The following is a 25,038-nucleotide window of genomic DNA, read 5'->3' as shown; positions in this document are numbered from 1 at the left end:
CGCCACTGATCCCCCGTCGCCACTGATCCCCCTGTCGCCACTGATCCCCTGTCGCCACTGATCCCCTGTCGCCACTGATCGCCACTGATCCCCTGTCGCCACTGATCCTCTGTCGCCACTGATCGCCACTGATCCCGTCGCCACTGATCCCCTGTCACCACTGATCCCCTGTCGCCACTGATCGCCACTGATCCCCTGTCGCCACTGATCCCGTCACCACTGATCCCCTGTAGCCACTGATCCCCTGTCGCCACTGATCCCCTGTCGCCACTGATCCCCTGTCGCCACTGATCCCCTGTCGCCACTGATCTCCCACTGATCCCCTGTCGCCACTGATCCCCTGTCGCCACTGATCCCCTGTCGCCACTGATCCCCTGTCGCCACTGATCCCCTGTCGCCACTAATCCCCGGTAGCCAGTGATTCCCTGTCGCCACTGATCGCCACTGATCCCCAGTCGCCACTGATCCCCAGTCGCCACTGATCCCCAGTCGCCACTGATCCCCAGTCCCCACTGATCCCCTGTCCCCACTGATCCCCTGTCCCCACTGATCCCCTGTCCCCACTGATCCCCTGTCCCCACTGATCCCCTGTCCCCACTGATCCCCTGTCCCCACTGATCCCCTGTCCCCACTGATCCCCTGTCCCCACTGATCCCCTGTCCCCACTGATCCCCTGTCCCCACTGATCCCCTGTCCCCACTGATCCCCTGTCCCCACTGATCCCCTGTCCCCACTGATCCCCTGTCGCCACTGATCCCCTGTCCCCACTGATCCCCTGTCCCCACTGATCCCCTGTCCCCACTGATCCCCTGTCCCCACTGATCCCCTGTCCCCACTGATCCCCTGTCCCCACTGATCCCCTGTCCCCACTGATCCCCTGTCCCCACTGATCCCCTGTCCCCACTGATCCCCTGTCCCCACTGATCCCCTGTCCCCACTGATCCCCTGTCCCCACTGATCCCCTGTCCCCACTGATCCCCTGTCCCCACTGATCCCCTGTCCCCACTGATCCCCTGTCCCCACTGATCCCCTGTCCCCACTGATCCCCTGTCCCCACTGATCCCCTGTCCCCACTGATCCCCTGTCCCCACTGATCCCCTGTCCCCACTGATCCCCTGTCCCCACTGATCCCCTGTCCCCACTGATCCCCTGTCCCCACTGATCCCCTGTCCCCACTGATCCCCTGTCCCCACTGATCCCCTGTCCCCACTGATCCCCTGTCCCCACTGATCCCCTGTCCCCACTGATCCCCTGTCCCCACTGATCCCCTGTCCCCACTGATCCCCTGTCCCCACTGATCCCCTGTCCCCACTGATCCCCTGTCCCCACTGATCCCCTGTCCCCACTGATCCCCTGTCCCCACTGATCCCCTGTCCCCACTGATCCCCTGTCCCCACTGATCCCCTGTCCCCACTGATCCCCTGTCGCCACTGATCCCCTGCCGCCACTGATCCCCTGCCGCCACTGATCCCCTGTCCCCACTGATCCCCACTGATCCCCTGTCGCCACTGATCCCCTGTCGCCACTGATCCCCTGTCGCCACTGATCCCCTGTCGCCACTGATCCCCTGTCGCCACTGATCCCCACTGATCCCCTGTCGCCACTGATTCCCACTGATCCCCTGTTGCCACTGATCCCCTGTCGCCACTGATCCCTGTCGCCACTGATCCCTGTCGCCACTGATCCCCACTGATCCCCTGTCGCCACTGATCCCGTCGCCACTGATCCCCTGTCGCCACTGATCCCCCGTCGCCACTGATCCCCCGTCGCCACTGATCCCCCGTCGCCACTGATCCCCCGTCGCCACTGATCCCCCGTCGCCACTGATCCCCCGTCGCCACTGATCCCCCGTCGCCACTGATCCCCCGTCGCCACTGATCCCCCGTCGCCACTGATCCCCTGTCGCCACTGATCCCCTGTCGCCACTGATCCCCTGTCGCCACTGATCCCCTGTCGCCACTAATCCCCGGTAGCCAGTGATTCCCTGTCGCCACTGATCCCGACTGATCCCCTGTCCCCACTGATCCCTGTCGCCACTGATCCCCACTGATCCCTGTCGCCACTGATCCCCACTGATCCCCAGTCCCCACTGATCCCCTGTCCCCACTGATCCCCTGTCCCCACTGATCCCCTGTCCCCACTGATCCCCTGTCCCCACTGATCCCCTGTCCCCACTGATCCCCTGTCCCCACTGATCCCCTGTCCCCACTGATCCCCTGTCCCCACTGATCCCCTGTCCCCACTGATCCCCTGTCCCCACTGATCCCCTGTCCCCACTGATCCCCTGTCCCCACTGATCCCCTGTCCCCACTGATCCCCTGTCCCCACTGATCCCCTGTCCCCACTGATCCCCTGTCCCCACTGATCCCCTGTCCCCACTGATCCCCTGTCCCCACTGATCCCCTGTCCCCACTGATCCCCTGTCCCCACTGATCCCCTGTCCCCACTGATCCCCTGTCCCCACTGATCCCCTGTCCCCACTGATCCCCAGTCGCCACTGATCCCCAGTCGCCACTGATCCCCTGTCGCCACTGATCCCGTCGCCACTGATCCCCACTGATCCCCTGTCGCCACTGATCCCGTTGCCACTGATCCCCTGTCGCCACTGATCCCTGTCGCCACTGATCCCGTCGCCACTGATCCCCACTGATCCCCTGTCGCCACTGATCCCGTCGCCACTGATCCCCTGTCGCCACTGATCCCCTGTCGCCACTGATCCCCCGTCGCCACTGATCCCCCTGTCGCCACTGATCCCCTGTCGCCACTGATCCCCTGTCGCCACTGATCCCCTGTCGCCACTGATCGCCACTGATCCCCTGTCGCCACTGATCCCCTGTCGCCACTGATCGCCACTGATCCCGTCGCCACTGATCCCCTGTCACCACTGATCCCCTGTCGCCACTGATCGCCACTGATCCCCTGTCGCCACTGATCCCGTCACCACTGATCCCCTGTCGCCACTGATCCCCTGTCGCCACTGATCCCCTGTCGCCACTGATCCCCTGTCACCACTGATCTCCCACTGATCCCCTGTCGCCACTGATCCCCTGTCGCCACTGATCCCCTGTCGCCACTGATCCCCTGTCGCCACTGATCCCCTGTCGCCACTGATCCCCTGTCGCCACTGATCCCCTGTCGCCACTAATCCCCGGTAGCCAGTGATTCCCTGTCGCCACTGATCCCCAGTCGCCACTGATCCCCAGTCGCCACTGATCCCCAGTCGCCACTGATCCCCAGTCGCCACTGATCCCCAGTCGCCACTGATCCCCAGTCGCCACTGATCCCCAGTCGCCACTGATCCCCTGTCCCCACTGATCCCCTGTCCCCACTGATCCCCTGTCCCCACTGATCCCCTGTCCCCACTGATCCCCTGTCCCCACTGATCCCCTGTCCCCACTGATCCCCTGTCCCCACTGATCCCCTGTCCCCACTGATCCCCTGTCCCCACTGATCCCCTGTCCCCACTGACCCCCTGTCCCCACTGATCCCCTGTCCCCACTGATCCCCTGTCCCCACTGATCCCCTGTCCCCACTGATCCCCTGTCCCCACTGATCCCCTGTCCCCACTGATCCCCTGTCCCCACTGATCCCCTGTCCCCACTGATCCCCTGTCCCCACTGATCCCCTGTCCCCACTGATCCCCTGTCCCCACTGATCCCCTGTCCCCACTGATCCCCTGTCCCCACTGATCCCCTGTCCCCACTGATCCCCTGTCCCCACTGATCCCCTGTCCCCACTGATCCCCTGTCCCCACTGATCCCCTGTCCCCACTGATCCCCTGTCCCCACTGATCCCCTGTCCCCACTGATCCCCTGTCCCCACTGATCCCCTGTCCCCACTGATCCCCTGTCGCCACTGATCCCCTGTCGCCACTGATCCCCTGCCGCCACTGATCCCCACTGATCCCCTGTCGCCACTGATCCCCTGTCGCCACTGATCCCGTCGCCACTGATCCCCACTGATCCCCTGTCGCCACTGATCCCTGTCGCCACTGATCCCCTGTCGCCACTGATCCCTGTCGCCACTGATCCCCTGTCGCCACTGATCCCTGTCGCCACTGATCCCCTGTCGCCACTGATCCCCACTGATCCCCTGTCGCCACTGATACCGTCGCCACTGATCCCCACTGATCCCTGTCGCCACTGATCCCCTGTCGCCACTGATCCCCACTGATCCCCTGATCCCCACTGATCCCCTGTCGCCACTGATCCCCTGTCGCCACTGATCCCCTGTCGCCACTGATCCCCTGTCGCCACTGATCCCCTGTCGCCACTGATCCCGTCGCCACTGATCCCGTCGCCACTGATCCCGTCGCCACTGATCCCCACTGATCCCCTGTCGCCACTGATCCCTGTCGCCACTGATCCCTGTCGCCACTGATCCCTGTCGCCACTGATACCGTCGCCACTGATACCGTCGCCACTGATCCCCTGTCGCCACTGATCCCTGTCGCCACTGATCCCTGTCGCCACTGATACCGTCGCCACTGATCCCGTCGTCACTGATCCCCTGTCGCCACTGATCCCTGTCGCCACTGATCCCCTGTCGCCACTGATCCCCTGTCGCCACTGATCCCCTGTCGCCACTGATCCCCTGTCGCCACTGATCCCTGTCGCCACTGATCCCCTGTCGCCACTGATCCCCTGTCGCCACTGATCCCCTGTCGCCACTGATCCCCTGTCGCCACTGATCCCCTGTCGCCACTGATCCCCTGTCACCACTGATCCCCTGTCGCCACTGATCCCCTGTCGCCACTGATCCCCACTGATCCCCTGTCGCCACTGATCCCCTGTCGCCACTGATCCCGTCGCCACTGATCCCCTGTCGCCACTGATCCCCTATCGCCACTGATCCCGTCGCCACTGATCCCCACTGATCCCCTGTCGCCACTGATCCCCTGTCGCCACTGATCCCCTGTCGCCACTGATCCCCTGTCGCCACTGATCCCGTCGCCACTGATCCCCAGTCACCACTGATCCCCTGTCGCCACTGATCCCCACTGATCCCCCGTCGCCACTGATCCCCTGTCGCCACTGATCCCCTGTCGCCACTGATCCCCTGTCGCCACTGATCCCGTCACCACTGATCCCCACTGATCCCCTGTCGCCACTGATCCCCTGTCGCCACTGATCCCCTGTCGCCACTGATCCCCTGTCGCCACTGATCCCCTGTCGCCACTGATCCCCTGTCGCCACTGATCCCGTCGCCACTGATCCCCTGTCGCCACTGATCCCCTGTCGCCACTGATCCCCTGTCGCCACTGATCCCCTGTCGCCACTGATCCCCTGTCGCCACTGATCCCCTGTCGCCACTGATCCCCTGTCGCCACTGATCCCCTGTCGCCACTGATCCCCTGTCGCCACTGATCCCCTGTCGCCACTGATCCCCTGTCCCCACTGATCCCCTGTCGCCACTGATCCCCTGTCGCCACTGATCCCCTGTCGCCACTGATCCCCTGTCGCCACTGATCCCCTGTCGCCACTGATCCCCTGTCGCCACTGATCCCCTGTCGCCACTGATCCCCTGTCGCCACTGATCCCGTCGCCACTGATCCCCTGTCGCCACTGATCCCCTGTCGCCACTGATCCCCACTGATCCCCTGTCGCCACTGATCCCCTGTCGCCACTGATCCCCTGTCGCCACTGATCCCGTCGCCACTGATCCCGTCGCCACTGATCCCCAGTCGCCACTGATCCCCACTGATCCCCTGTCGCCACTGATCCCCTGTCGCCACTGATCCCCTGTCGCCACTGATCCCCTGTCGCCACTGATCCCCTGTCGCCACTGATCCCCTGTCGCCACTGATCCCCTGTCGCCACTGATCCCCTGTCGCCACTGATCCCCTGTCGCCACTGATCCCCTGTCGCCACTGATCCCCTGTCGCCACTGATCCCCACTGATCCCCTGTCGCCACTGATCCCCTGTCGCCACTGATCCCCACTGATCCCCTGTCGCCACTGATCCCCTGTCGCCACTGATCCCCTGTCGCCACTGATCCCCAGTCGCCACTGATCCCCAGTCGCCACTGATCCCCACTGATCCCCTGTCGCCACTGATCCCCTGTCGCCACTGATCCCCTGTCGCCACTGATCCCCTGTCGCCACTGATCCCCTGTCGCCACTGATCCCCTGTCGCCACTGATCCCCTGTCGCCACTGATCCCCTGTCGCCACTGATCCCCTGTCGCCACTGATCCCCTGTCGCCACTGATCCCCTGTCGCCACTGATCCCCTGTCGCCACTGATCCCCTGTCGCCACTGATCCCCTGTCGCCACTGATCCCCTGTCGCCACTGATCCCCTGTCGCCACTGATCCCCTGTCGCCACTGATCCCCTGTCGCCACTGATCCCCTGTCGCCACTGCTCCCCTGTCGCCACTGATCCCCTGTCGCCACTGATCCCCTGTCGCCACTGATCCCCTGTCGCCACTGATCCCCTGTCGCCACTGATCCCCTGTCGCCACTGATCCCCTGTCGCCACTGATCCCGTCGCCACTGATCCCCTGTCGCCACTGATCCCCTGTCGCCACTGATCCCCTGTCGCCACTGATCCCCTGTCGCCACTGATCCCCTGTCGCCACTGATCCCCTGTCGCCACTGATCCCCTGTCTCCACTGATCCCCTGTCTCCACTGATCCCCTGTCGCCACTGATCCCCTGTCGCCACTGATCCCCTGTCGCCACTGATCCCCTGTCGCCACTGATCCCCTGTCGCCACTGATCCCCTGTCGCCACTGATCCCCTGTTGCCAGTGATCCCCTGTCGCCACTGATCCCCTGTCGCCAGTGATCCCCTGTACTGGATCATCAGCTTAAACCTTTCTGCTTGGAGGTGGGTCAAGAACTAACAACTTTCTGGCTCAAGTTTTTTTGGGGCTAATACTCATTTACACACAGGTTAAACTCCCATCCAGCCATTTCTGGCTAGTGTTCGGGGACTCTGTGCTTATATTGACAACTGGTCGGAAGAATTGTTCACCTGGACGTTCTTAGGTTCTGGTACCTGGGGCAAGTTATCAAACTCAGCTTGGAGTGAGGCTTCCCAAAGCAGAACTAACACCAGCAACCTTATGCTGGGAACGGGCTAGAGATTGTCTCTTGATGGTCTCCACACACACATTCTAGTACAAACATACAAATTAGGAGTAGGCCACTTGGCCCCTCGAGCCTGGTACTGTCATTCAATAAGATTGTGACTGTAGGGTCAACCTACATTCCTGCCTACCCCCAATAACCTTTCACCCCCTTGCTCATCAATAATCTAATTACTTCTCCCTTATTGATATTCAAAGATTCTGCCTCAACCACCTTTTGAGGAAGAGTCTCACAATCCTCACTAAATGTTTTTTTTCGTCATCGCCGTCTTAAATGGGCAGCCCCCCTAGTTCTAGATCCCCACATCCAACTTGTCAAGACCCCTCAGGGTCTTGTATGTTTCAATCATGTTGCCTCTTACTCTTCTATACTCCACTGGATACAAGCCCAGCATGTCCAGCCTTTTCTCCCTCCTTCCTTGCGCTGTCTGGCTGGAAATCACATCCAGATAACAACTGGGACCCACTGTGGCAAATTACCCCACTACATTAGCTATAACAGAGCGCCACAAAACCAGAAAATGCTGGAAACTCTCAGCAGGTCAGGTAGGGTTAACATTTCAGATCAAAGACCTTCCATCAGAATCAGACACGGGTTCACCAAAGAAACATCACGGATTCGAATACAGGAGCAGGGATGTGTTGTTGCAATTATACAGTAAGAAGTTTTACAACACCCAGTTTGTAAAACTTCTTAATGTGCTCACCCCAGTCCAACGCCGGCATCTCCACATCACAGCAATTATACAGGGCCTTGGTGAGGCCGCACCTGGAATATTGTGGGCAATTTTGGTCACTTTATCGGAAGAAGGAAGTTCTTGCTATAGAGGGAGGGTAACAAAGGTTTACCAGACTGATTCCTGGGATGGCGGGACTGATGTATGACGGGAGGTTCGGATTATATACGCTCAAGTTTAGAAGAATGGTGGGGGAATCTCATAGAAACTTATAAAATGTTAACAGGACTGGACAGGGTAGATGCAGGAAAGATGTTCCCGGTGGTGGGGATGTCCAGAACCAGGGGGCACAGTCTGAGGATACAGATTTAGGACAGAGATGAGGAGAAATTTCTTCACCCAGAGAGTGGTCGGCCTGTGGAATTCGTTACCACAGAAAGCAGTTGAGGCCAAAACATTGTATGTTTTCAAGAAGCAGTTAGATATAGCACTTAGGGCAAAGGGGTTCCAAGGATATGGGGGAAAGCAGGATTAGGCTATTGAGTTGGATGATCAGCCATGATCGTGATGAATGGCGGAGCAGGCTCGAAGGGCTGAATGGCCTCCTCCTGCTTCTATTTTCTATGTTTCTTAGCAACACTATACACAACACGATACATAAATAATTGATCAACAATCCATATTTATTTGATAGTAACCACAGGACAACAGCAGATTGTAATCCTACCTCAGACGACAGCCGAGCTTCTCGATTATACAACAGGAAGAAGGGTGTAAACTTCGTGCTCGAATTTACTGACGTCCGAAACTCAAACAAGATGGGATCCAAGCAGTCGTCCCATTCTCTGTGTTTGCAGTTCACTGCATTCCTAATTGCTGTTTTCAATATTTCATTGGTCCTGTCGTCGAGTCCCGTGTGCTGCAAGTGTTCAGCGGGAGTCACTTTGTGATTAATATTCCATCTTTCAAACAGGTTTTTGCTCACCTAACGGAAAGTAAAAGCAGAACAGGAGCTTAGGAGGTAAAGCTAGAGAAACACAAATTCCACCCCTAACACAACATCAAACATTTCAGACACTGGAAAAGGGTCAACGATGAAATCAGAATATTTCAACTAAAAAAGAAATTGGCCCGTGAAATCTGCACAAAAACTGCCTGACCAGAAAGAAGGGACTTTTGGTCACTCTCTTCTCGGATTAGGAAACTAGGCTAAAAACCGGAGGACACCAGTTAATGATGTTGTGATCACAAATATGTGGTATGTGCAACAAATGTCAGGGGCCAAGATTCCACAAGGGGAGAAAGAATAAAATACCAATATGATGCATAGCGATATCTTACAATTATTAAATTGCAAAGTCCCACTGGACATTGGAACACGAGGTGGCCATTCAGCCCCTCGAGCCCATGCGACTATTCAATGTGATCATGGCTGATCTTCAACCCAATTCCATATACCTGCCCCATAACCCTTAATGCCTTAGTTAAATCTACCAATCACAATTTTAAAATTAACAATTAATCAACATCAATTGGCATTTGAGGAAGAGTTTGAAATGTTCCCAACCTTTTGTGTCAAGAAGTGTTGTTTAATTTTTACTCCTGCAAGTTTGAGACAATGTCCCCCCCCCGCCCCCCAATCCTGGAATTCCCAACCAGCTGAAATTGTTTCTCTCTCTCTCTCTACCCAACCCTCTCTCATAATAAATTGAAAACTTTCATCAAACCTTTAAATTCCAGGCAGCACAATCCTAGTTTGTGGAATCTCTCTCCATAATTTACCCTTGGGAGTCCAGGTCTCATAATACAATAATAATCTTCATTGTCACAAGACTGACATTAACACGGCAATGAAGTTAATGTGAAAAGCCCCTAGTCGCCACACTCCGGCGCCTGTTCGGGTGCACAGAGGGAGAATTCAGAATGTCCAATTCACCGAACATGCACGTCTTTCGGGACTTGTGGGAGGAAACTGGAGCACCCGGAGGAAACCCACACAGACACGGGGAGAACGTGCAGATTCCACACAGATAGTGACCCAAGCCGGGAATCGAACCAGGGACCCTGGCGATGTGAAGCAACAGTGCTAACCGGACTTTGCATAGCTCGAGACTATAAACGTGCCTCTCATTCTAATTAGCAGCGTAACAGTCACCACTGCCCATGGAGGGGTTGAGGGAGTGATCAGGTTCTGGAATGTACTCACATTGACAAACGGCAGGATTTAACACATTTTCTGCTGTTATCCAGTATGTGTATACACACACACACACACACACACACACACACACACACACACACAGACTCTCCCATGCAATATTCTTTCGAAAGTTTGAAAATACCCATTACCTCATCACAGAATATTCTGCTTTCATTGGAGAATATGTCTTTTGACGCCCCAAACCTGTGTCAAATAAATAACATTCATGAGGCTAACAATTGAGTGATGTAGGGATAAGAGAATGCTCCGAACAAACAACACCGCTTCATCAACACAAGTCCGAAGTGGATGCTGGAATCTGAAACCAAAAGAGAAAATGCTGAAAAATCTCAGCAGGTCTGGCAGCATCTGTAAGGAGAGAAAAGAGCTTTCGAGTCCAGATGAAGTTTTGCCAAAGGGTCATCTGGACTCCAAACGTTAGCTCTTTTCTCTCCCTACAGATGCTGCCAGACCTGTTGCGATTTTCCAGCATTTTCTCTTTTGTCTTCGATTTTGAAGCATGTATTGCAGAATGGATAAATGTTGCCATTACAGTTATGGCCCGTCAACACAAACCATCTCCAGTCACGTCCACAAGGAGGTTGTGGATTTACAGGACACAGTTTGAAAGCAAAGTCTCCATTGAAGATGGAGCTGAGCTGATGCTTCTCTGTGGGTTAAGCAGTGGAATTATTTTCCCCAGAAGGTGTTGGAGACAGAGGCCGGGATTCTCCAATCATACGCTTGGTCGGAGAATTGGCGGGGGGGGGGGGGGGGGGGGGGGGGGGGCAGAGAATCGCGCCACCCCGCCGATTCTCCGGTGACAGAAGAAACGGCGCCCCCGCAGCCGCGCCCGTCGGGGGCCGCTGAAAGCGCCCCCGACCCACAGCAATTCTCCGCGCCTCGACAGGCCGAGTTCGGCCGACTCTCACCGACGTGGGTTATGTATGGTCCTACCCGACGGTACATCGGAGTTCTGGCTGTGGGGGCCGTCCTGGTGGGGGATCCAACTCCGGGCCAGCCTCCATAGTGGCCAGGCCCACGATCGGGGCCGAACGATCGGCGGGCGGGCTAATTCCGTGGGGCCCTATGTTCCTCCGCTCCGGGCCCCTGTAGGGCTCCGCCATATTGCCCGGGGGTCGGCGCTCAGACGGCAACCCACGCGCATGCACGGACCCGCGCCTGCCGTGACGTGCGGACTTTCGAGCAGCGGACACCACTTCGCCCCTTTACTAGGCCCCTAGGAAGGGGTGAATGCCTGGGCCTGGAGACCCATTGACGCCGGAGTCGCTCGCGCCGGTTTTGACGCCAGCGTCAGAACGTGGCTGCGGGATCGGAGAATCACGGCCAGGATTATTGAATATTTTTAAGGCCGAATTGGACAGACTTAAAAAATATATTTTTATTAAGGTATTTGAAAGTTTTTACAATAATAACAGTAACAATGACATAAACATGGTATAATAAACATTTCTCCCCCATCCCAATCATCACACACCCCAACCATAAAACAACAATCCGTCCCCCTCCCCCCGGAATACTGCATTTTAATTTTCCCGAGAAAGTCGAGGAACGGCTGCCACCTCCGGGTGAACCTGACCATTGACCCTCTCAAGGCGAACTTTATCTTCGAGACTGAGAAACCCAGCCATGTCACTAACCCAGGTCTCGACACTCGGGGGCTTCGAGTCCCTCCACATTAACAAGATCCGTCTCCGGGCTACCAGGGAGGCAAAGGCCAAGACGTCGGCCTCTTTCGCCCCCTGAGCTCTGGATCTTCCAACACTCCAAAGATTGCTACCTCTGGACTCGGCAGCACCCGTGTTTTTAGTATCGTGGACGTTGCCTTAGCAAAACCCTGCCTAAAACCCTCTTAAGCTTCGGGCATGCCCAAAACATGTGGACATGATTTGCTGGGCTTCCCGCACACCTGTCCTGTACCCAGAAAAACTTGCTGATCCGGGCCACTATCCTGTATGCCCGGTGGGCTACCTTAAATTGAATCAGGCTGAGCCTGGCACATGATGAGGAGGTATTAACCCTGCTTAAGGCATCCGCCCACAGACCCGCCTCTATCTCTCCTCCTAGCTCGTCCTCCCACTTGCCCGTAAGCTCCTACACCGGAGTTTCCTCCGTCTCCGAAAGCTACTGGTAAATATCCGATACCTTCCCCTCTCCCACCCAGGTACTGGAGACTACTCTATCCTGTATCCCCCGTGGCAGCAGCAGCAGAAAGGCCGGAACCTGCTTTCTCAGGAACTCTCACACCTACCAATACCTAAACCCATTCCCTGCTGGCAATTCAAATTTATCCTCCAAGACTTTCAAGCTGGGAAAGGTCCCATCTATAAATAGATCCCCCATCCTTCTAATTCCTGCCCGCTGCCAACTCCTGAACCTGCCATCTAGACTACCCAGTACAAACCTGCGATTGTTATATATCGGGGTCCAAACCGATGCTCACTCCACTCTATCTTATATCTTCTCCATTGCCCCCAGATTCTCAGAACCGCCACCACCACCGGACTTGTGGAGTATCGGGCCGGTGAGAACGGAAGAGGTGCCGTTATCAGTGCTCCCAAACTGGTGCCTTTACATGACGCCGCCTCCATCTGCTCCCATGGCGACCCCTCCCTCACTACCCACTTCCTGATTATGGCTATATTAGCTGCCCAGTAGTAATTGCAGAAGTTCGGCAGCGCCAACCCACCCTCCCCCCGACTGCGCTCCAGCAACACTTTCTTCACTCGTGGGTTTTCCCCGCCCACACAAAGCCCAAAATGATCTTATTCACCCGCTTGAAAAAGGCCTTTGGGATGAAGATGGGGAGGCACTGAAAGACAAACAGAAATCTGGGGAGGACCATCATTTTCACAGTCTGTATCCACCCCGCCAGTGATAGCGGGAGCATGTCCCATATCTTAGTCCCCATTCATTTGTTCTACCAGGCGGAATAGGTTTAACTTGTGCAGTGCCTCCCAGTCCCGGGCCACCTGGATTCCCAGATACCGAAAGCTCTTCCCTACCATTCTAAGCGGCAGCTCTCCCAGTCTCTTCTCCTGTCCTCTTGCCTGGATCGCAAACATCCCGCTTTTCCCCAAGTTCAATTTACACCCCGGAAAATTGCCAAATTCCCCCAGGATTCGCACTGCTTCCCCCATCCCCTCCAACTGGTCTGAAATATACAAGAGCAGGTCAGCTGCGTAAAGCGAGACCCGGTGCTCCACCCCCTCCAGAACCAGCCCTTTCCTGTTCCTACAGGCTCTTAATGCCACGGCCAATGGCTCTACGGCCAGAGCAAACAGTAACGGGGAGAGGGGGCACCCTTGCCTCGCCCCTCGGTGTAGTTTAAAATACCCCGACCTCAGCCGGTTCGTACGCACACTCGCTACTGGTGCCTGATAGAGCAACCGCACCCAGTCAATAAAGCCCTCACCAAACCCAAGCCTTCCCAGCGCCTCCCACAGGTAATTCCACTCCACCCGATCAAAGGCCTTCTCCGCATCCATCGCTACCACCACCTCCACCTCCTCTCCCTCTGAGGGCATCATAATAACATTCAGAAGCCTTTGAACATTGGCCTTGAGTTGCCTGCCCTTTACAAATCCCGTCTGGTCTTCCCCTATCACCTCCGGGACACAGTCCTCTATCCTTGTGGCCAGTATCTTAGCCAGCAATTTGGCATCCACATTCGGTAGAGAAATTGGCCTGTATAACCCGCGTTGCTCCGGATCCTTCTCCCGTTTCAGGATCAATGAAATCGAGGCCTGTGACATTGTTGTGGGGAGGACTCCCTTCTCTCTTGCTTCATTAAATGTCCTCACCAGCAGTGGCCTCAATATACAAAGAACAAGGAAAAGTACAGCACAGGAACAGGCCCTTCGGCCCTCCAAGCCCGTGCCGACCATGCTTCCCGACTAAACTACAATCTTCTACGCTTCCTGGGTCCGTATCCCTCTATTCCCATCCTATTTATGCATTTTTCAAGATGCCCCTTAAGCATTACTATCGTCCCTGCTTCCACCACCTCCTCCGGCAGCGAGTTCCAGGCACCCACTACCCTCTGTGTAAGCCTCGGTGTAAAAAACTTGCCTCGCACATCTCCTCTAAACCTTGCCCCTCGCACCTTAAACCTATGCCCCGAGTAATTGACCTCTCTACCCTGGGAAAAAGTCTCTGACTATCCACTCTGTCTATGCCCCTCATAATTTTGTAGACCTCTATCAGTTCACACCTCAACCTCTGTCATTCCAGTGAGAACAAACCAAGTTTATTCAACCGCTCCTCATAGCTAATGCCCTCCATACCAGGCAACGTCCTGGGAAATCTCTTCTGCACCCTCTCTAAAGCCTCCACATCCTTCTGGTGGTGTGGCGACCAGAATTGAACACTATACTCCAAGTGTGGCCTAACTAAGATCTATGCAGCTGCAACATTACTTGCCAATTTTTATACTCAATGCCCCGGCCAATGAAGGCAAGCATGCTGTATGCCTTCTTGACTACCTTCTCCACCTGTGTTGCCCCTTTCAGTGACATGTACACCAAGATCTCCCTGACTGTCAATACTCATGAGGGTTCCACCATTCACTGTATGTTCCCCCCCTGTATTAGATCTTTGAAAATACATTACCTCACATTTGTCCGGATTAAACTCCATCTGCCATCTCTCTGCCCAAGTCTTCAAATGATCTAAATCCTGCTGTATCCTCTGACAGCCCTCATCGCTATCCACAATTCCACCTGCTGTATCCTCCGACAGCCCTCATCGCTATCCACAATTCCACCTGCTGTATCCTCTGACAGTCCCTCATCGCTATCCACAATTCCACCTGCTGCATCCTCCGACAGTCCCTCATCGCTATCCACAATTCCACCTGCTGTATCCTCCGACAGTCCTCATCGCTATCCACAATTCCACCTGCTGTATCCTCCGACAGCCCTTCATCGCTATCCACAATTCCACCTGCTGTATCCTCTGACAGCCCTCATCGCTATCCACAATTCCACCTGCTGTATCCTCTGACAGCCCTCATCGCTATCCACAATTCCACCTGCTGTATCCTCCGACAGTCCTCATCGCTATCCACAATTCCACCTGCTGCATCCTCCGACAGTCCCTCATCGCTATCCACAATTCCACCTGCTGTATCCTCTGACAGCCCTCATCGCTATCCACAATTCCACCTGCTGTATCCTCTGACAGCCCTCATCGCTATCCACAATTCCACCTGCTGTATCCTCCGACAGTCCCTCATCGCTATCCACAATTCCACCTGCTCTATCCTCTGACAGTCCCTCATCGCTATCCACAATTCCACCTGCTCTATCCTCTGACAGTCCCTCATCGCTATCCACAATTCCACCTGCTGCATCCTCCGACAGTCCCTCATCGCTATCCACAATTCCACCTGCTGTATCCTCTGACAGCCCTCATCGCTATCCACAATTCCACCTGCTGCATCCTCCGACAGTCCCTCATCGCTATCCACAATTCCACCTGCTGTATCCTCCGACAGTCCCTCATCGCTATCCACAATTCCACCTGCTGTATCCTCCGACAGCCCTTCATCGCTATCCACAATTCCACCTGCTGTATCCTCCGACAGCCCTCATCGCTATCCACAATTCCACCTGCTGTATCCTCTGACAGTCCCTCATCGCTATCCACAATTCCACCTGCTGCATCCTCCGACAGTCCCTCATCGCTATCCACAATTCCACCTGCTGTATCCTCCGACAGTCCCTCATCGCTATCCACAATTCCACCTGCTGCATCCTCTGACAGTCCTCATCGCTATCCACAATTCAAATATCTCTGAAAACTTCTGATATAATTCCACCGGGTAGCCGTCAGGCCCTGGTGCCTTGCCCGACTGCATGCCATCCAGCCCCTTGATTATTTCCTCAATCTCAATTGGGGCTCCCAGCCCTTCCACCAGGTCCTCATCTACCCTCGGAAACCTCAACTGATCCAAAATCTGCCGCATCCCCTCCACCCCAGCCGGGGGTTCTGACTCATATAATTTACCATAAAAGTCCTTAAACACCTCATTCACCCCCACTGGGTCCAGGACAGTATTCCTGCCTCTACTCTTTACTTTACCTATCTCCCTGGCTGCCTCCCTTTTCCCGAGCTGAAGCGCTAACATTCTGCTTCCCTTTTCCCCGTACTCATAAATCGCCCCCCTTGCCTTTCTCAACTGTTCCACCGCTTTCCCTGTGGTCAACAGCCCAAACTCCGCCTGTAACCTCTGCCGCTCCCTCAGTAGCCCTGAATCCGGGGCCTCCGAGTATCTCCTGTCCACCTGGAGTATCTCCTCCACTAACCTGTCCCTCTGAGCCCGTTCCACCTTTTCTCTGTGGGCCCAAACCGTAGCTGCAGAGACCTCCTCCGTATCATTTGTTTCCAGGTAGCTCTGGATGGACTTGTTAACCCGCCCACAGACCGCCTCGTCCGCTAGCAACTCCACATCCAGTCTCCACAGCGGGCATTGCCCTCTCTCCACACTAACCCGTAGATCCACCCAGTGCGGGGCGTGATCCGACACTGCGATTGCCGAGTACTCAGTATCAACCACCTCCGGTATTAGTGCCCTGCTCAGAACAGAAAAGTCAATACGAGAGTAAACCTTGTGGACATGTGAGAAAAAGGAAAACTCCTTGGTCCTCAGCCATGCAAACCTCCATGGGTCCATTCCCCCATCTGCTCCATAAACCCCTTCAATTCCTTTGCCGCAGTCGACCTCCTCCCTGTCCTGGATTTTGACCGGTCCAATTCCGGATCAATGACTGTGTTAAAATCTCCCCCCACGATCAGGTTATGTGACTTGAAATCTGGGATCTTACCTAAAACCCGCCTCAAATTCCACACCGTCCCAATTCGGAGCATATATGTTCACGAGTGCCACCTGCACTCCCTCCAGCTTCCCACTCACCAATATGTACCAACATCCCTTGTCTGACACGATTCTCCCTGCCTCGAATGCCACTCGTTTGCAGATCATTATCGCTACTCTCCTGGTCTTTGAGGCCAGCCCTGAGTGGAATACTTGGCTAACCCATCCCTTTCTCAATCTAGTCTGGTCTGTAACCTTTAGATGCGTCTCTTGTAGCATTGCCACGTCCACCTTCAGCCCCCTCAAATGCGCAAACAGGCGAGCCCTCTTGACCGGCCCATTCAACCCTCTGACACTCCATGTAATCAGCCTGGTTGGGGGTGCTTCTCTCTTCTCCCCCCCTCCCTTCCGACTCACCATCACCCTTTTGAGGCCAGCCTCTAGCTTGTGCCCTCCACCTCCTCAAGCCCACCCTTGGGCATTCGCCGTACCCGATTTCCCATTTGTCCCCTAGTAACAGTTCCTCCCCTGTCAGCAAAGCAGCTACCCCCCCCCCCCCCCCCCCAAAGCAACACTAGAAGCCCAACCTCCCCAAGTCAAGCTCCAGCTTAACACCTGCTCACCCCCCATTGGGTGTCCGTGAATCAGCTGACCCATGCTGACTTGACAGCGCCCGTCCCTGGCACCAAGCAGTCTGTCTCCCCATTGTTCTCTCCCCCCGCCCCCTCTCCCCCCACTTGGACAAACATATTAAAAGCATCACATTCCCCAGGAAACAAACATCAGAAAAAAAGTGAAGAAACAGGCACTTTAGAAAAAAACACACCCAAAAATAGAACCAGCCCCAAAGACCAACCCCCCCCCCCCCCCCCCCCGCCTAACCAGCTCCCTGCAAGACAAAGTTACCGTTAGCCATCCAAACAGCCCCTTATTACACACAGCACTACTTATACTGATACAGCCCAGCACAACAAATCACCACCACAGTAATTCTTCAAGGCTTCAATGTCTTTTCATTCGCCTCCAGCCTTTTTTCTTTAATAAAAGTCCATACTTCGTCTGGCGTTTCAAAGTGGAAGTCCCGTTCCTCATGTGTGACCCACAGACAGGCTGGGTACAACATCCCGAAACTTCACCCCCTTCTTAAAGAGGGCCTTTTTGCCCGATTTAAACCCAGCCCACCTCTTGGCCAAATCCGCGCCCAGGTCCTAGTAAATGCGCAGCTCACAATTCTCCCATTTGCTGCTCCGTTCCTTCTTGCCCCACAGTGTTCCTTGTCCAGGAATCAGTGAAAGCGTACCACCATCGCCCTCGGCGGCTCGTTCACTCGGGGCTTCTTCACGAGGGCTCTGTCCACTTCCAGGGGCCGAGAGAATGCCTCAGCCCCCATCAACTTCTCCAACATGTCCATCACATAAGCCCTTGCATCCGATCCCTCGCTGCCTTCAGGGAGGCCGACAATTCTAAGATTCTTCCTCCTGGACATGTTCTACAGCTTCTCCTGCATTCTTTTCTGGCGGTCGTTCATCATCTCCACCTTGGTCTCCAGCACGGTTAGGTATTCCTCGTGCTCGGACACCTTTTTCTCCACCTCCAGGATCGCTTTTCCGTGGGTCTCCTGATTTTGCACAACTTGATCAATCGAAGCCTTAAATCGGGTCCAGTGTGTCCTTCTCCATCTTGGCGAAGCAATCTTCAAAAAAACTTTCCCAGCTGCTCCGTCGACCACTGTGCCGTCTCCCCGCGGCCCTTACTCTCCGCCATGGTGTCCAGCTCTGCTTGCGTCTTCCTGATAGGACTTTGTCTTCTCACACGGCCACTTCTGGTCCAATTATCCATACACCAGAGGGGGATTTCTCCTTACTGTCTCACTCTTCGCCAATTTATCCCATAAAATCCGCACAAAAAGGGGGGAAAAAGGTTCAAAGTCTGTAACAGGTGGGAGCTATCAAATGTGCGACCTACTCCTCCATGGCCGCCACCAGAGGTCGTTGGATAGATTCTTGATTAACAGGAAAGTAGAGTTGAGGCCATAATCAGATCAGCCATGATACAGAGCAGGATAGAGGAGCCAGACGGCCTAGTCCTGCTCTTCACTCATATGTTTTAAAGGAATATGAGTGATTGCAGGGCATTCACTGATGTCAGTGTTAATATTATGCATTTTAAAATATTTTATGGAAAATTTGAACTGCAAGACAAATGAGAAAAAACATCTCTGAAGGTGCCGTGTGCGATGGGCTTCAAAAAAAAAAACAAAGACAGCATTCAGCCTGCTAAAGGTTGATTTTACAATATGTGAAAGAGCACCCTACTCAAGCCCACACCTCCACCCTATCCCCGTAATCCCACCTAACCTTTTTGGACGCTAAGGGTAATTTAACATGGCCAATCCACCTAACCTGCACATCTTTGGACTGTGGGAGGAAACCGGAGCACCCGGAGGAAACCCACACAGACACGGGGAGAACGTGCAGACTCCGCACAGACAGTGACCCAGGCCAGGAATCGAACCTGGGACCCTGGCGCTGTGAAGCAACAGTGCCAACCACTGTGCTACCGTGCCGTCCTGAATATATTCAATGATGGGATATCCACAGTATTTGTTTATAGAATTCTTACAGTACAGAAGGAGGCCATTTGGTAGAGAATTCCAACAGTACACTATCCCTCTGAGAAAATTTCTCTTCATCTCGGTCTTAAATGGCTGAGCCCTTATCTCGAGATTGTGTTCCTGCCAGGGGAAATGGTCTTTCAGCGCACACCACGTCAGGCTCCTTTTAAAAGTTTTATATGTTTCAATTAGATTGCCTCTCATTCCTCAAAACTCTTGGGAATATAAATAGGTCCAGTCTACTCAATCCTTCCGCATACAACAACCTGACAATCTGGGATTTTGCGGGTCTGGAGGTTTGGAAAAGACTTCTGCCCCAAAGCTGGATAAATTCTAAAATCAGAACTTCAGGATCTGTATATGTGCCATATATATCTAAAACTCAACGGGTGCACGGAATGAAACTTTATACCTAACTCTGAGTTTCCAGATGGGCCACACATCTTGGACACTCCTTTAAATGCAAATTTTCATCATTCCTACTTACAACAAGGAATTTACCCTATAAAAAGGAACAAATAACTGATGTCCAGAACATGAGAAATGGCAGAACATGGCAATACATTTTACAGGGTGTACCTATAAAAGGTGGCAGCCAATCCCTTGGCTACTGACAAAGCATCTTTCTTCATTATTGGAATGGCTTCAACCCACTTCGTAAAATAGTCAGTGACTGTCAGTACATAGGTATTTCCGCAGGTTGTTTCCGGAAAAGGGCCTGAGAAGACACAGATACAATCAGATTTTCTAGAAACTAAATATTAGATAACAGCCCCCAGTGAAAAGCTGCCTCACCGATCAAATCGAAGCCAAGAATTTCCCACGGTCTGGTCACTTTCAAGGGTGGGAACTTGCGAGACATATTCTTGTAGTGTTCTGCATGTTGGCAGGTCTCGCACATTTTAATCTGCAGTGTCAACGCAAAGATAAGAAACGGTCCTTTAGAAAATCACTTTTCAACCAACCAGCATTTGAACATCACCACTTCAGGCAAATATTCTCCAAATGATAAAGCTTGTTTCAGACAGTAATGTCAAGGGACTTAAGAAGGTAGGTCTCCTACTAACACTGGACAAGTTTTAGAGCAGACAAGATTCAGGTGAGATTTAGGAACATGGGAATTAGGAGTAGAAGTCAGCAATTCAGCCCTTCGAGCCTGCTCCGCCATTCAATCAGATCATGGCTGATCTCTTCCTGGTCTCAAATCCACCTCCCTTTCCTGTTCCCAATATCCCTTTTACCCGTTTTATTATCAGAAACATATCGATCTCCTTCTTGAAACCATTTAATGACTCAGACTCCACCGCACTATGGGGCAACAAGTTCCACAAATTCCCCACCCTCTGCGAGAAGTAGTTCCTCCTCATCTCAGTTCTAAATCTACCGCCTCTCAGCTCTATCCATGACCTCTCGTTCTAGATTGTCCCACATAGGGAAAAGTTGGTCTACATTTACTTTATCAATCCCTTTTAGTATTTTATATACCTCGATCAGATCCCCTCTCATCCTTTCTAAACTCCAGCGAGTACAAGCCCAAACTGTTCAATCCCTCCTCAGACGTCAACCCTTTCATCCCCGGAATCAATTTAAATTCATGTGTTCAAATTTATGACAGGTTTAGGTGGGGTGAATAAGCAGAAATTGTTTTTTTGAGCTGAAAGATTTTATGGAGTTAACTTGATTTTAAAAAACCTGTCAGTTGTTATTTGATGAGTTTTTTTGTGTGGTTTCTTTCTTACCCAATCAACGACATCCTTCACAATTCCCAGCCAATAGTATCGGCTTTGGATCCTGTGCACAGTTTTTTTCTGTCCCAGGTGGCTGCCGATGTCAGAGAAGTGACACTCCAGGAATATCTGTCTTCGCTTCTCTCGATCTGCCACCACTTCTCTCTTCTCGTCCTTCTTTGGACCCACATAGTACAAACAACCACCTTAAAAAAAATAACACAACATGTATCAAAACAACATGAGAGCCGCAAGATTGCTAATCAAGAAATAACATTGATATCCTGCTGAGGCATTATCCTGCAATAGGCCTTTTGGTCAGGATATCAGTCAAAACTCTAAACTTTTACCACAAATATTTATAGAAGTGGTGTTACAGTAAAATGTTAAACATTCATCTCCTCCCTAAATGGTTTGGTAAATACATACGCCATATAGCCAGTGGTCTGTGCCGAGCCCGCGATCGAGGGCAATCAACCAAAATGATCTGTATCAGCAAAAAAGAAAAATACTGCAAATGTTGGAACTCAAATTAAAACAGAAAATGTTGGAAATAGTCGGATAGGGAAAGGTTAAAAATCCTAAACATTAACTCTATTTCACTCTCCACAGGTGCTGTCAGAATTGTCAGCGGCCCTGGCAACACAGCAGGATTGTTGGTTAAACTAGAAGTAGAACCCACTTCACAGGGTGGTTGCGGTGAATAATGTAGCTGGATTGAAGGGGAAGCTGGATAAACATTTTAAGGAGAAAGGAACTGAAGGGTATCCTGATCACGTGAGATAAGGAGTGGGAGGGGGCTGTGTGGAGCATAAACACCAGCATGGATCACTCGGGCCGAAAGGCCAGTTTCAAGAACAAAATAGCACAGGAACAGGCCCTTCGGTCCTCCAAGCCTGTGCCGATCACGAATCCCATCTAGACTGTGCAGTAAATAATAAGGAAGTCCTGGTGGACTCATTTTTTAAATTTAACATGGGGAGAGAGTGTGTTTAACACGCAGGCTGCTCTCTCATCAAATCTCAAAATGGAAGTTGGGAAATACTTAGTTTGCATTAACAGGGCTAGACCCATTAATCAGTAAATTAGTTCAGTTAAAGGGTGCCGCGATCTGGACAGCACGGTAGCGCAGTGGATGAGCTCAGCTGTCTCACGGCGCTGAGGTCCCAGGTGCGACCCCAGCTGAAATGAAATGAAAATCGCTTATTGTCACAAGTAGGCTTCAAATGAAGTTACTGTGAAAAGCCCCTAGTCGCCACATTCCGGCGCCTGGAAGCCGTTCGGGAAGGCTGGTACAGGAATTGAACCGTGCTGCTGGCCTGCCTTGGTCTGCTTTCAAAGCCAGCGATTTAGCCGTGTGCTAAATCAGCCCCTCTGGGTCACTGTCCATGTGGAGTTTGCACATTCTCCCCGTGTTTGCGTGGGTTTCGCCCCCACAACCCAAACGTTGTGCAGGGTGGGTGGATTGGCCACGTTAAATTGCCCCTTAATTGGAAAAAATGAATTGGGTACTCTAATTTTTTTTAGAAAGGTACCGTGATCCAAGAATGAATTGAATTATACATTCAGATAATTGGAACCCAGGCAATGTTTGTTTAACTTCACATAGGTCAGAGGAACATAGGACTTAGGAGCCATAGTCAGTTGTTCAGTCCTTCAAGCCTGTTCTGCCATTCAAAACGATCACCGCTAATCTGGTTGTGTCTCAATTTGTCATCTGCTGTACATAACCCTTGACCCCATTGTCTGTCAAAAATCTGGCTAACTCTCTGTGGAATAAATTCAGTCAGTCTCCGCTGTTTTCTCGGCATAAGAATTCCACAGACTAAACACCCTGTGCGAGAATTGTTTTTTCTTCATCTCCGTCTAAACGGCAGAGCTATTTCCAGTCTGTCCCTCAAGTGGAATCATCTTATTGGTATCTAACTCTATCAAATCCCCTCAGGATCTTGTATGTTTCAATAAGATCATTTCTCATTCTTCTAAACTACAATGGGTATCAGCCAACCTTCCTCTGTGAACCTTCTCTGATCTGTTTCTCATGCAATTATACATCTATTCAAGTAAGGAGACCAAATCTGTACACAGTATTCCAAATATGGTCTCAGTAAGGCCTGTACAGCTGCAGTAAAACTTTCTGATTTTTATATTTCATTCCTCTTCCAACTGCACGGGGTGGCAAGGTGGCACATTGGTTAGTACTGCTGCCTCACGGTGCCATCGTCCGGGTTCAATTCTGGCCTTGGGTGACTATGAGTGGCTGGTTTAGCACAGTGGGCTAAATAGCTGGCTTGTAAAATAGACCAAGGCCAGCAGTGCGGGTTCAATCCCTGTACCAGCCTCCCCGAACAGGTGATGGAATGTGCGACTAGGGGCTTTTCACAGTAACTTCACTTGAAGCCTATTCATGACAATAAGCAATTTTCATTCTGAGTGGAGTTTGCACATTCTCCCAATGTATGCGTAGGCTTCCTCCCACAGTTCAAAGATGTGCAGGTTAGGTGGATTGGCCGAACTAAATTACCCTTAGTGTCCAAAAAGGTGAGGTGGGGTTGCAGGGATAGGGCTGAGGATTGGGCTCTTTCGGATGGTCGGTGCAGACTCGATGGGCCAAATGCCTCCGTCTCCACCATAGATATTCTATGGGCATGAAGTAACTAAATGGTACGAAGTCCCAAAGCGAGCATGTTTAGCTGCGTGTTTCCCGGCGCTCGCAACGTGACTCACGTTTGACAAGGGGCCTCAACGGGGAACCCGCAGGCCGCACAGAGTCCCGATTTGCACACAGAATTTCCATTCACCGGAACTGCTCAGTGTAGCGCGAGGTCGGGACACCATTCCCAATCTCTGAGGCCCCGAAAGCGCCCCTGATTCCCCCACCCCACCTGCACTAAAAACAGCACCTTGGCAGCGCCAACCTGAGAGAGCCCCTCCCAGCTGGCAGGGCACCCCCCCCCCCCCCCTGCCAAGGGGCTGGAGGCCTCCAATCCCCTTTGGGGGGGGGGGGGACCTGCCCTCTGTGTCTACCCCCCTCCCTCCCTCTCCTCCCCCTTTCTCTCTCCCTCCCTCTCCTCCCCCTTTCTCTCTCTCTCTCCCTCCCTCTCCTCCCCCTTTCTCTCTCCCTCCCTCTCCTCCCCCTTTCTCTCTCCCTCCCTCTCCTCTCCTCTCCTCTCCTCCCTCCCTCTCCTCCTTTCCCTCTCCTCCTTTCCCTCTCCCTCTCCCTCTCACTCTCACCTTCCAGCTGGAATTTCTGCGCGTACCGCTTCAGGTTCTTCTTTCGGGCCGGGCAGAAGGTGGCGGGGAAGCGGCCGTCGGCCAAATACCGCTGGATGTCGCTGAATTTATCCCCAGGCTCAGCCATGGCGGCGGGATTCCCGGGGACTAGCGGGCGGGATTCCCGGGGCCGGGCGGCGGGGTTCTCCTCCCTGGGACGGACCGGAAGTGCCCGGGATGGTTTCACGGTGGCACAGACCGGAAGCGGTGGGCGGAGGCGTCACCATGGTGACGGGCAGGAGCTCCCAGAGAATGGAGAGAGTGTGAGAATGGAGAGTGGGTCAGAGTGGAGAGAGAGAGTGTGAGAATGGAGAGAGAGTGGGTCAGAGTGGAGAGAGTGTGCGAGTGGAGAAAGGGAATGGAGAGTGTGGGAGAGAGTGTGAGAATGGAGAGAGAGTGAGAATGGAGAGAGAGAGTGAGAATGGAGAGAGTGTGAGAATGGAGAGAGTGTGAGAATGGAGAGAGTGTGAGAATGGAGAGTGGCGCAGAGTGGAGAGAGAGTAGGGAGGGTGTGAGAATGGAGAGAGTGTGAGAATGGTGAGAGTGGAGAGAGTGTGAGAGTGGAGAATGGAGAGAGTGTGAGAGTGGAGAATGGAGAGAGTGTGAGAGTGGAGAATGGA

The 25,038-nt window shown here is 53.3% G+C and overlaps 1 protein-coding gene across 1 annotated transcript in view; it reads right to left on the bottom strand.

Annotated features, from left to right (window-relative positions):
* The window catches only part of zgc:113436 (uncharacterized protein LOC503528 homolog), a 36,272-nt gene extending 11,694 nt beyond the window's left edge, over nt 1-24,578 (bottom strand). The window contains exons 1-6 of the mRNA XM_038801528.1: nt 24,380-24,578; nt 21,158-21,351; nt 20,214-20,325; nt 19,998-20,136; nt 10,116-10,170; nt 8,494-8,751 (exon numbers count right to left, since the gene is read on the bottom strand). Coding sequence (XP_038657456.1) covers nt 8,494-8,751; nt 10,116-10,170; nt 19,998-20,136; nt 20,214-20,325; nt 21,158-21,351; nt 24,380-24,506 — 885 coding nt within the window. The 5' untranslated portion in view covers nt 24,507-24,578. The remainder of the gene's footprint in view (nt 1-8,493; nt 8,752-10,115; nt 10,171-19,997; nt 20,137-20,213; nt 20,326-21,157; nt 21,352-24,379) is intronic.
* Between the last annotated feature and the right edge of the window lie 460 nt (nt 24,579-25,038).

This window comes from Scyliorhinus canicula, chromosome 1 (assembly GCF_902713615.1).
Source record: "Scyliorhinus canicula chromosome 1, sScyCan1.1, whole genome shotgun sequence".
Taxonomy (NCBI): Eukaryota; Metazoa; Chordata; class Chondrichthyes; order Carcharhiniformes; family Scyliorhinidae; genus Scyliorhinus; species Scyliorhinus canicula.
This window is presented reverse-complemented; position numbering and strand designations above follow the sequence as displayed.